At 35.7% G+C, this 12,671-nt stretch overlaps 1 protein-coding gene and 1 long non-coding RNA gene across 8 annotated transcripts in view; one reads left to right on the top strand and one right to left on the bottom strand.

Annotated features, from left to right (window-relative positions):
- BOLL (boule RNA binding protein) overlaps positions 1 to 2,807 on the top strand; it is a 61,545-nt gene extending 58,738 nt beyond the window's left edge. For 5 of the 7 annotated variants that reach the window (XM_081581576.1, XM_081581579.1, XM_081581578.1 and 2 more), the window contains one exon: positions 1,186 to 2,807. In XM_081581576.1, coding sequence (XP_081437702.1) covers positions 1,186 to 1,209 — 24 coding nt within the window. In that variant the 3' untranslated portion in view covers positions 1,210 to 2,807. The remainder of the gene's footprint in view (positions 1 to 1,185) is intronic. The other 2 variants (XM_081581575.1, XM_081581573.1) reach the window with 1 other exon arrangement.
- A 3,537-nt stretch (positions 2,808 to 6,344) lies between these two features.
- The window catches only part of LOC145542561 (uncharacterized), a 28,268-nt gene continuing 21,941 nt past the window's right edge, over positions 6,345 to 12,671 (bottom strand). Inside the window, exons 5-6 of the long non-coding RNA XR_014079940.1 lie at positions 7,041 to 7,140; positions 6,345 to 6,503 (exon numbers count right to left, since the gene is read on the bottom strand). This is a non-coding gene — a long non-coding RNA (uncharacterized LOC145542561). The remainder of the gene's footprint in view (positions 6,504 to 7,040; positions 7,141 to 12,671) is intronic.

Here is a 12,671-nt window from a genome sequence, read left to right as displayed (position 1 = left end):
TTTTAATATTGAGTTATATGAGCTGTTTGTATATTTTGGATATTAACCCCTTATCTGCTGTGTTGTTTACAAATATATTCTCCCCATATATTCTTCCCATCTTGTAGGTTGTCTTTTCATTTTGTTTATGGTTTCCTTTGCTGTGCAGATGTCTTTAATTAGACCTTATTTGTTTGTTTTTGCTTTTATTTTGCTTTAGAAGACTGACCCAAGAAAATATTGCTATGATTTATGTCAAAGAGTGTTTCACCTGTGTTCTCTTAACAAAAGTTTTAGGATTTCATATTTTACATTTATATCTTTAAACCATTTTGAGTTTATTTTTGTATGTGATGTGACATAGTTCTAATCTCACTGTTTTACATGTGCCTGACCAGTTTTCCGAGCACCACTTGCTGAAACCACATTTGAAGTGCTAAATAGCCCCACATGGTTAGTGACTACCATATTTGACAGTGTAGATACAGAACGTTTCCATCAACATAGAAATTTCAGTCAGGTAGTACTGCTCTAAAAAAATTGGAATATGGAAACTTGAGCCTATCCACAATGTAAAAATATGTCATAGGACAACTTGGTTCCCTAAATTAAGACCTTTGCTCAAAGTGCCAAAAAAAAAAATGTAGTAGGAACTAGGTTATTTCTTTGGCCCAAATTGATATTAATACAAAAAGATTCTCAGGATAACACAGATACACAGAACTACTCTGTGTTATATGACTTAGGTATCTTAAGTGCCTGTTCTACCAATGCTAACTTGAACAGTACTTTGGAGGTTTTAGACAACTTTCTAAATAGTCTTCTGGCAACCTCTACTTCCTTTTTTAAAAATATGTTTTTAAAACTTATCTAATAATATTTTCAAAATAGAAGGAATGTTGTAATTCGTTTCTCTGTTGACCTCTTTCTCATTTTCATATATGAAACATTTATACTATTTATATAATTCTATATTAAAGATTGTGTGAAGTAGATTGTAAGCTCTCAGAGAGCAGGGAGCAGGCCTTTCCTGAGTTCTGGACCCCTCCTAATCTCTACTTAAACACTATAGTATAATTAGTACCACATGTTCTGTGAGTATTTATTAAATGTTCATGGATGTTCTACACTCATCTGTTCTAACTTATCTTTTTTTTTTCTCATTCAGAGTTTCTGATCTAGATTCTCTTTCTCTTTACTTAACAGACAGTGTGGAGCATTCATTATTAAGACAATTGGGCAGCTCTAGTCCAGCTCAACTGATTTCTTATCCAGTAATCCTTGTGTGGCCAAGATCCAGCTTCAATGAACCAGCTAGAAGCTGCCTGTTGTGAAACTTAGGGTTAGTTAATACCTCACCATACTTATTTATTCCAACATAAGCTGTCTAAATTTGATGAAATTTGCTTTTTCAGCTGTTCTACAAAATTATTTAGTAAATGTGGCATGTTGATTTTTTAATGTGTTTATCTAACTGTAGTGACATTTTCTACAACATGTTTTATCCATTCCATAAATAATAACCACATTGGGAATAGTGAGGTGTCTTTCATTTTCTCTGCTTTGTGTTATTTCTTTTCCTCTCAATCTTTTAGAAGTTAATGTTTCATATTCTTTGGCATTTATTTTAATGTTTAGGATAAGAGTCATTTCTAATTCTAATGCCTTTTATCATATATTTAATCTTAATGAATCAGTTCTACTTTGCGATTTTGTCATTTTTGTCTAATTTTTTGTTACTGCTGCTCTTTAATTTTGCTTCTACCATGGTTTTCAGAATTTGAGTAGTATTTATACTCCTTTTTAAAAACGTTACCAAACGTTAGAAATACCATCAGCATGATCAGTATTCTTGCCTTTTCATGTGATTAATTTGACTATATTAAATTTTTTCTGCTTACTTTTGAGATAATGCTCCAATCTTCCTGTAACATAAGCCATTTGGTGCCAAACTTTATATAATATGGATCACTTAGTAGAATTGTTTTGATGAAGAGAAGGGCTTAACTCGGACGATCTTATTACATTGATATTCTTCTGTATTTTGGTGCTTTTTTAATGCTTTAATCTTTTGACCTTTTCTTACATTTTACCAATATTTTCAATTACATATGTGTTCTTAAAAGGACAGTTATTTCCATAAAAAGCAAATCTATTTCCTACACCAATGAAAAACATTAAATTATAATTTTAAAACCAATTCTTATTACATAATTGGAAAATAGGTGAGGAGAAAAAGCTGTTATTCAAAAGTTATAGAATAAATCGTGCTTTTATCACTAAAATTTATTTTTAGTAAGGAAAAAACCACCTTCAATCCATTTGTAATTCTTTCACTGACCTCCTAATTTTAGACAAGAAACTAAAGCCATAAATATTGGCATTACCCAAATAAATCTCTTTTCCTTTCTTATTCCATCTACAAATATATTCCATGCTCAGCAGCAGAAATAATAAGACTAGGACCTTAAAGTTTCTCCCGGTGAGTCAAATAGGGAGTTTCTTTTGAAACCATAATTAATATGCTTGCCAGTCAAATGGTTTCATGAAGACAGCATGACCATATGAAATATATACTAGCATATGAGAATTCCGTGTACATTAATTTCTCTCAGGTTTTAGAAATGTAAAAAGACTTAAGTCCCACAATGAAATTTCGAAGTTTTTCGTTCTGTAAGTAAAAAGTACTAACTACTGGTGTTAGAGGTCTTCTTTTAATCGGACTGTCCTTGAGAACAAAAAAAGTTAATGTTTTGACTTTCAAAATGTTAAACATGATGCTAAACAAATCCTGGATTGTTAATAAAAATTAATGATGCATTATTGGATAAGGAATTTTTATAATTATGTATACCCAGATGTGTTTTTTCATAGCTATGTAGGTTATATGTATGCACACATATATATACATAATAAGCATATACACATACATTTTCTCTATATATATACATGCATATAATTTATACATATAGATTTTCTTAGAATTTAACTTCCATTTTGAGAAGCTAATCAGAACTGTGGAAATTACTGAAACCTAGATATATGGAGGATATCATCAACCTTCTTCATGACCTAGCTTGAGAGCCCAAATGTGTTTTTCTAAAAACAGACAGATTAGAAGGATAAAAATTCTCCCTACATATACTAAGTAAAGCTCATCTTATTTTTTTTCTTTTTGTTGGGGTTTTTTTTTTTTTGGTTGTGTTATACAGCTTGCGGGACCTTATTTCCCTGACTATGGGTCAAACCCAGGTCACAACAGTGAAAGCACTGAATCCTAATTCCCTGGCAGCATTGCCTATAGTATATCTTCTATAGATAAAGTTGAAGTTTTTACGTACTTAGTACGCATTGTGAAAGATCAGCCTTAAGACAGCTGCAATTCACTCTGCTTTAGAGTGAAACGGATAATGTGTATATCAGTCCCTGTACCTAACTTTACAACCTGTTTTCTCAAAATCTCTAATACAATCAAAGATAGAAAGATGGTACCATGGCAAAAGATAAAGCATCTTGAAAAATTAAGACTTTTAACTTCCTATCAACTGATTTCATGATAGCTTAGAAAAAGACATATGATTTAGTTTATAACATTGTTTTATAAATTTCTGCCAATAATGGCAGTACATTATTTTCAAACACACTTATAGATGATAACTCCCATATGTTAGGAGTATTTCCTGGATTTATGCTATAACTATAAAATAATGAATTTGGGTCACACTAAAATTATTTGTATTTTTCCCAGAAGTAGTGCTTCAGTAATACTAAAATATAGAATCAAAGGATTAGAAAAAATTTTCAGAGAACATCCAGTTCAACTTTGATATCATGCCTCAACATGCCTTATTGTCATAAACAGTAAATTGCTCGACTGTGGACCTACACTTTGACTAAAATGTACTCTGAAATTCCTGTAGACTTCAGGGGGAAGGGGCCAAATTATACCCAAAGAATGGATGTAATATTCATAATTGGTACTATTTCTTTCAACTGTATTCAGTGTTTTCATTCCTGTATGTAAATTCCTAAAAATATACTTGCTGTCAGCTTCTGTACTTGCAGGTTGAGTACTACTCTCTGATTAACAGCTAAAGTTATTGCTTTTGTTGGACCTGCTATGTGTGTTTCTGCCTCTGCTTTTATGTAGTGCATAAATTTGGTAATTACTTTCTGCATTCTCCTGCTTCCTCTCAGAAATCAAATACCATTCAAGATCACTTGTTTTATTGTCATTATTTCTCCTTTCCATGTGACGTAACTTCTTCAGTTCTCTGTTATATATACTAGATTCATGGTTATCTTGATGTTACCTGCTTTCTGACCTGTCAGGATCAGCAAATATAAAATAGAAGGTGTAGATTTCAAACTAGTGAAATAACAGATTCAGGATTTCCCATTTTATCATTCTTTTTAGGCATAATGCTTAAAATAGTATCACCTAATATAATGACAAGCCTGAATTTATCAAAGTAAAGATACACAGTAAGTCATTAAGACATTCTACTTAGGCTGGTGACTGATAACCATACTGACTTCTGGCTTAATTTTAAAACATAATTTAGAATTTTTCCATTTACTGATTTGTCAGTTTTCCCATTTGATATGTATTTTTTTTTGTTAAAAGAAGCCAATTCTTGATTATTTACTAATATTTTAGTGCATAATTTTCTGAGGGAAACTAGTATGGTAACCTCAGTTTTGCATTCCTGTCAAAGTGTGTACCCATGAGTAATGGTCATTCAGTATTTCTCTAAAAGTGATCTAGGTCATAAATATCTTGGTGCACTTTCCCTCCTTTGAAAGGAAGCTGCCTTTCTATATGTAGGGACTAAAGTCCTTCCCTCCCGCCCCTGCTAAGAGTCTTTTCCTCACTTCAGCCCTTTTACTTATTGGTTTTTGTTCCTCATTAGAAAAAACCGGGGGGACCTTCACACTCCTGAGATGTATGTACCTATAACATTCCAGTATGCTCTTAGGCTTAAAGAGAAGATTTCCAAAAAGATTTTTTTTTTATTAGACTCTTACTTTTTTCTTCATTTCTTTCTCTGTGGACTAGAGAGGGTGAAATACATATCTGAGAGTTTTTCTTTCCTGGGGAAACTGACAATTTTCAGGAAATGGTAGGTTTTTTTGTTTTATTTTGTTATTTAAGGAAAGTCAAGTATAAAGGTTTCAAAGTAAATGTCTCGATGTTTTTAGCATTTATTTTCCTCCCATTACTTACCATCAAGTTTTATGACATTCTTTCTAGATCTTTGTCTTTAATAGGTTTCAGTGCTTTTTTCATTTTCCCTAAAATGATGAATGAAAAATTCAAAGTACAGTTAACTCTTAAACAACTTGGGTATTAAGGGCACCAGTTAACCCTTAAACAACTTGGATATTAAGGGCACTGACTGACACACACACCCCTACCTGCGTATAATGCATTAATTAGCCCTCCATCTACACACACACACACACACACACACACACCTACCAGCCCTCCATCTGCAACATTTTGTATCTATGATTCTCATCAGCCCTCCGTCCACACACACACACACACATACACCTACCTACGTATAATGCATTAATCAGCCCTCTATCTGCAACATTTTGTATCTGTGATTCTCCCCTGGTTCCTTACCTGCAAATTCAACCAATGGAGGATTTCCAACAGGATAATGTAACTTGAAAAAACTCAAGCAATATGGGGAACAATGTTTTGGCTAAAGGAATCCAGCTCACAAATAGCTAATTGATACTTGAGAATATCATTCTTCATTTTCACAGCTGCTTTCCTTCTTCCATTTCTGAACCCATTAGTACTCTTGAAGCTTCATGTTTTTCACAGTGGTTCTTAATTATAACAGAGTGATCATTTTTTAGGTATGCAAGAAGAGAACTCAGATAGCTTTTGCTTGAACATGAAATGTTTTATCCTTTTCTTTCTTTTGCTTAATGTATTATAAATATTATAAAAGGAAACTTTAAAAGATGATGGTCCGGCACAGTTATCTTTGTGTCTAATTCTTAAAGATCAGATCAAATTTAGAAAGGATGTTAGTTAATAGTCATCTTTTTGTAAATCTATATCTTACTAGATTTCAAAAAGGTTATCCTATTTCCTCAAAGAATCTCATAACTCTAGATAATGAAATACAGACATTTTGGTTTACACTTTAACAGATTTGTACTTTTGAAGTTAAAACCATTTTAATCCATTGACCTGCTTCTTGAAAATTACTTTCTAAATCATCATCACCTTTGCTTAAATTTTGTATACCCATTACAGAGAATTCAACTTCCCTGATTTTCTTCTAAATGATAGACTGTTAGGGAAAATATCCGAAATTAATTCTAAAGATCATCTCTTCATGTAAGTCATCATGTTGGTCTACTTTATTTATTAAACATCTTTCAAACCAAACATCTCTGTACACTCTAGGTAAAGGTAGAAAATGTTAGTCGCTCAGTTGTGTCTGACTCTTTGCGACCCCATGGACCATAGTCCGCCAGGCTCCTCTGTCCGTGGAATTCTGCAGGCAAGAATACTGGAGTGAGTTGCCATTCCCTTCTCCAGGGGATCTTCCCAACCCAGGGAGTGAACCAGAGTCTCCCACATTGGAGGTGGATGCTTTACCATCTGAGCCACCAGGGAAGCCCTAGGTAAAGGTTGCCAACCATATAGTATTCACTAACATGATTTAATCTCAGGTCATAGAGTTTCAATGATAATTGATATTAAATATCAATTTTTTGATAATAAAAATTAAATATCAATTTTTTTTGATAATAAATACTGTTCTAATAAGATAAGCTTATCATTAGGGTCTGTCTGAATAAGGTCATTTGAAAGAATGTAACGATATCTTTTCTCAGAGAGAGTTACATCAGAGACTTGTCAAGTTCCAAAATGCATATTAGCTTAACCTTCTCCAAAATGATTGTATGGGTTAAGAATTACAAGTCCTTGTTTTCTAGTACTTATTTCCTCTCGAATCTCAGTGTCACCTTCATTGATGAGCAGCAGACAGACTTGATTTGACTATCTTATAGAAATTAAAGCTATTTACCTATAGACGAGATCCTCTGATGTTTTATCAATCATATTAAGTTCTGCTTTCACTTCTCTCCTAGTAGTCAGAAAGATCTTGACTTTGCTGACCTCTGCTCCTAGTTTTTATATGTGGAAATTATATATTTGTTACTCAAATCAGGACACTTGAAAGTAGACACTAAAAGTAATTTGTTTTATAATTTTTGAAATATGTACTTAACCAACAAAGTAGATTATCCTATTAATAAACCTATTAAAATAATTCTATTCAAATACTTTTTCAGAAGTAAATTTTGATATTACAAAAGGCATAAACCTAGATTGTCTCAGGGAAATCAAAATGTAAGTAATCCTATTAATACATTAAAAATGAGTGTAATACTAAATTAGGATCAAAAAGTATAGTCTGAAAGACATTAAACCATAAAAAATAGGTGTGAATTCCTCTTACTTTAACCTTGAAGCTTTATGGTTTCTGGCTTAGCCGTTGATACAGCTGTATAAGTAAACTGAATTATGTTCAGGTAGAATAAGCCTGTTTCCCTGTGTGATAAACATGAAATTGTAGAATCTCATAACTGAAGAACTATAGGGTCTACAACTGTAGAATAGTCTTTTGATATTAGTCTTAAAATGTAGTAACTTAACCCAGGTAACTCACTTTGCTATATAATTTCTAGGTAGTTCTAAAGAAGAGCTTTTGTTTAGTCATTGAAGATTGTTTCAAGTCTATGATAACATTCCTTGGGGCTTCTCTCATGGCTCAGATGGTAAAGAATCTGCCTGCAATGCAGGAGACCCAGGTTTGAGCCCTAGCTGGGAAGGATCCCCTTGAGAAGGAAATGGCAATTCACTCCAGTATTCTTGCCTAAAGAATCCCATGGACAGAGGGATCTGGTGGACTGCAGTCCATGGGATCTCAAAGAGTCAGACACAACTGAGCAAATAAAAACTGCATTAACTTTGTTGACGAAGGATAATCTGCTATAAAATGATGCTTAAAATATCATGTTTTTGCTTACTGTATTTTTTCTAAGACAAAATAATACCTTATTTATATAGCACCTTAAAATTTATGAGGACTTCACATGCATTAACTCATTTTATCCACTCAATATTTTTGTGAGATAGGCAACTTTTTTTAGAGAAGTGAGGCTTAGAAAGGTAAAGAGAGTTGCCAAAGATGACATTACTAATAAGTGATAGAAACTCGAACTTCTGATTACTAATAAATAGTCACCTGTAAGGAGGCAAGTGGGAAGTGGTTGTGTGGGGAAATGGGAGAGGAAGATCCTTAGAGAACACTTTGCAGAAATAGTGGTTGTCTTATTCAAGAGTTTATAGAACATCTATTGTTGAATGACTAAAATTAGATCTTAGATACAAATAAAATGTCTATTCTAATCCCTTAAGCACCTGGGAGTTGGAATCAAAAAATATTTCAATACTGAAGTAAACTGATATTTCTTAAGGTAGCCAAATGCCTCATCATCTAGTTAGTGACGTCCATGAATGGATGAAGGAGACTCCCATTGTCCCCACCTACTATCCAGCAAAACCACAGCCAAGTGAACAGGCGTGGCAGAATCAGTGGGGAAAGAAGACCCTGTTGAGCTTGACTCTAGTCTGGCATGGTGAAGAGACCTGAGACATGTAGAATAAGTGGGAGGCCCCCTGAGGCCCTTCACCCTCCTTTCCCCTTCACCCCCATCCCCATGAGGAGGGGCGGGGGTGGGGCCCACTGGCCTTACAGGCCTCTGGTGAAATACTACTACTCTGATGGGGTTTTTTCCCACTGACTGGGGGCAGGGAGGGAGGAGGGGAAGCTCCAAGGGGTTCTGGATTCTGGCGACGAGCACCAGGTTGCAGACAACAGAAATAAAAATGAAAAATAAACTGTGATAAACTTGAAACTGTTTAATCACGCTTTTATCAAGTAACCTAAGTCTGAAGAGTTCCCCAACCAAAACAGGGGTAATAGAATCATCCTAGAATTTTTTAGATGCTTAATCAAAATTTGTCCTAAAAAGTGTTGTGCTGACCAAGTGGGCTTTATTCCAGGGATCCAAGGATTCTTCAGTAATCGCAAATCAATCGATGTGATACACCATATTAACAAATTGAAAGATTAAAAACCATATGATTATCTCAATAGATGCAGAGAAAGCCTTTGACAAAATTCAATACCCATTTATGATTAAAAAAAAAAAAAACTCCAGAAAGCAAGCATAGAAGGAACATATCTCAACATAATAAAAGCCATATATGACAAGCCTATAGCAAACATTATCCTCAATGGCAAAAAACAAATCCTCTAAAATCAGGAACAAGTCAAGAGTGCCCACTGTCACCACTACTATTCAACATAGTTTTGGAAGTCCTAGCCACAGCAATCAGAGAAGAAAAAGAAAAGGAATCCAGATTGGAAGAGAAGAAGTAAAACTCTGCAGATGACATGATCCTCTACATAGAAAATCCTAAAGATACCACCAGAAAATTACTAGAGCTAATCAATGAATATAAATTTGCAGGATATAAAACTAATACACAGAAATCCCTTGCATTCCTATACACTAACAATGAAAAAAACAAAACAGTTGCATTCACCATTGCAACAAAAAGAATAAAATACTTAGGAATAAATTTACCCAAAGAAACAAAAGACCTATATATAGAAAACTATAAAACACTGATGAAGAAAGCAAAGATGACACAAATAGATGGGGAAGTATACCATGTTTGTGGATTGGAAGAATCAATATAGTGAAAATGAGTATATTACCCAAAGCAATCTATAGATTCAATGCAATCCCTATCAAGCTACCCATGGTATTTTTCACAGAACTAGAACAATTAATTTCACAATTTGTATGGAAACACAAAAAAACCTTGAATATCCAAAGCAATCTTGAGATAGAAGAATGAAACTAGAGGAATCAACCTTCCTGACTTCAGACTATGATCCAAAGCTGCAGTCATCAAGACAATATGGTAGTGGCACAAAGACAGAAATATAGATCAATGGAACAAAATAGAAAGCCAAGAAATAAACCCAAGCACCTATGAACACCGTATCTTTGACAAAGGAGGCAAAAATATACAATGGAGAAAAGACGGTCTTTTTTAACAAGTGGGAGCTTCCCTGGTGGCTCAGCTGGTAAAGAATCTGCCTGCAATGCAGGAGACCTGGATTTGATCCCTGGGTTGGGAAGATCCCCCAGAGAAGGGAAAGGCTACCCACTCCAGTATTCTGGCCTGGAGAATTCCATGGACTGTATAGTCCATGGGGTTGCAAAGAGACATGACTGACTTTCACTTTCACTTTCACAAGTGGTGCTGGGGAAACTGGTCAGCCACATGTAAAAGAATGAAACTAGAACACGTTCTAACACCATACGCAAAAATAAACATGTATATTCAGTTCAGTTCAGTTGCTCAGTCGTGTCCGACTCTTTGTGACCCCATGAATTGCAGCACGCCAGGCCTCCCTGTCCATCACCAACTCCCAGAATCTACCCAAATGTATGTCCATCGAGTCGGTGATGCCATCCAGCCATCTCATCCTCTGTTGTCCCCTTCTCCTCCTGCACCCGACCCCTCCCAGCATTAGGGTCTTTTCCAATGAGTCAACTCTTCTCATGAGGTGACCAAAGTATTGGAGTTTCAGCTTCAACATCAGTCCTTCCAATGAACACCCAGGATTGATCTCCTTTAGGATGGACTGGTTGGATCTCCTTGCAGTCCAAGGGACTCTCAAGAGTCTTCTACAACACCACAGTTCAAAAGCATCCATTCTTTGGCGCTCAGCTTTCTTCACTGTCCAACTCTCACATCCATACATGACTACTGGAAAAACCATAGCCTTGACTAGATGGACTTTTGTTGGCAGAGTCATGTCTCTGCTTTTAAATATGCTATCTAGGTTAGCCATGACCTTCCTTCCAAGGAGTAAGCGTCTTTTAATTTCATGGCTGCAATCACCATCAGCAGTGATTTTGGAGCCCAAAAAAATAAAGTCTGACACTGTTTCTACTGTTTCCCCATCTATTTCCCATGAAGTGATGAGACCAGATGCCATGATCTTAGTTTTCTGAACGTTGAGCTTTAAGCCAACTTTTTCACTCTCCTCTTTCACCTTCATCAAGAGGCTCTTTAGTTCTTCACTTTCTGCCATAAGGGTGGTGTCATCTGCATATCTGAGGTTATTGATATTTCTCCTGGCAATCTTGATTCCAGCTTGTGTTTCTTCCAGCCCAGCGTTTCTCATGATATACTCTGCATAGAGGTTAAATAAGCAGGGTGACAATATACAGCCTTGATGTACTCCTTTTCCTATTTGGAACCAGTCTGTTGTTCCATGCCCAGTTCTAACTGTTGCTTCCTGACCTGCATACAGGTTTCTCAAGAGACAGATGGTCTGGTATTCCCATCTCTTTCAGAATTTTCCACAGTTTGTTGTGATCCACACAGTCAAAGGCTTTGGCATAGTCAATACAGCAGAAATAGATGTTTTTCTGGACCTCTCTTGCCTTTTCGATGATCCAGCGGATGTTGGCAATTTGATCTCTGGTTCCTCTGCCTTACCATACGCAAAATAGATGACCAGTGCAAGTTCGATGCATGAAGCAGGGCACTCAAAGCAGGTGCTCTGGGACAACACAGGGATGGGATGGGGAGGAAGGTGGGAGGGGGGTTCAGGATGGTGGGCAACACATGTGCACCCATGGCTGATTCATGTAGATGTATGGCAAAAATCATCACAATATTGTAATTATCCTCCAATTAAAATTTATTTTTTAATTTCAGCACTCTGGGAAGTATAAGGAACTCAAGGTGAGAGAAGGGCCTTTTAAATTATCCCAGAAAAACTTTATCCCTGGGGTAGCAAAAGATACTTATAGGCAGTGCCATCTACTCTATATTTTGGGAACATGACACATTTCCACATGTATTTGAAAACATAAAGGCTACCAACAAAACGAATGATTGCTTTTCTTCTTCCTTTCCATTCTTGCTAACAACTGCAATGCATAGCCATCCAAGGTGGACAGGTCATGGCGGAGAGTTCTGATGAAACATGGTCCACTGGAGTAGTGAATGGCAAACCATTTCAGTATTCTTGCCTTGAGAACTCCCTGAACAGTATGAAAAGACAAAAATATATGACACTGGAAGATAAGCCCCCAGGTTGGTAAGTGTCCAGTATGCTACTGGGGAAGAATGGAGAGAGAGCTCCAGAAAGAATGAAGAGGCTGGACCAAAGTGGAAATGACGCCCAGCTGTAGATGTGTCTGGTGGTGAAGGTAAAGTCCAATGCTGTATAGAACAGTATTGCATAGGAACCTGGAATGTTAGGTGTGTGAATCAAGGTAAGTTGGACATAGTCAAACCAGAGATGGTAAAAGTGAACATCAACAGTTTAGGAATCACTGAACTAAAATGGATGGGAATAGCCGAATTTAATTCAGATGACCATTAGATTACTACTGTGGGCAAGAATCCCTTAAAAGAAATGGAGTAGCCCTCATAGTGAACAAAAGAGTACAAAATGCAGTACAGGGATGCAATCTTAAAAACGACAAAATGATCTCAGTTCACTTTCAAGGCAAACCATTCAGCATCACATTAATCCAAGTCTATTCCACAA

This window comes from Giraffa tippelskirchi, chromosome 3, assembly GCF_054371585.1.
Source record: "Giraffa tippelskirchi isolate mGirTip1 chromosome 3, T2T-mGirTip1v1.2.pri, whole genome shotgun sequence".
NCBI lineage: Eukaryota > Metazoa > Chordata > Mammalia > Artiodactyla > Giraffidae > Giraffa > Giraffa tippelskirchi.
The sequence above is the reverse complement of the archived record's forward strand: the minus strand, read 5'-3'. Positions and strand labels throughout refer to the sequence as shown.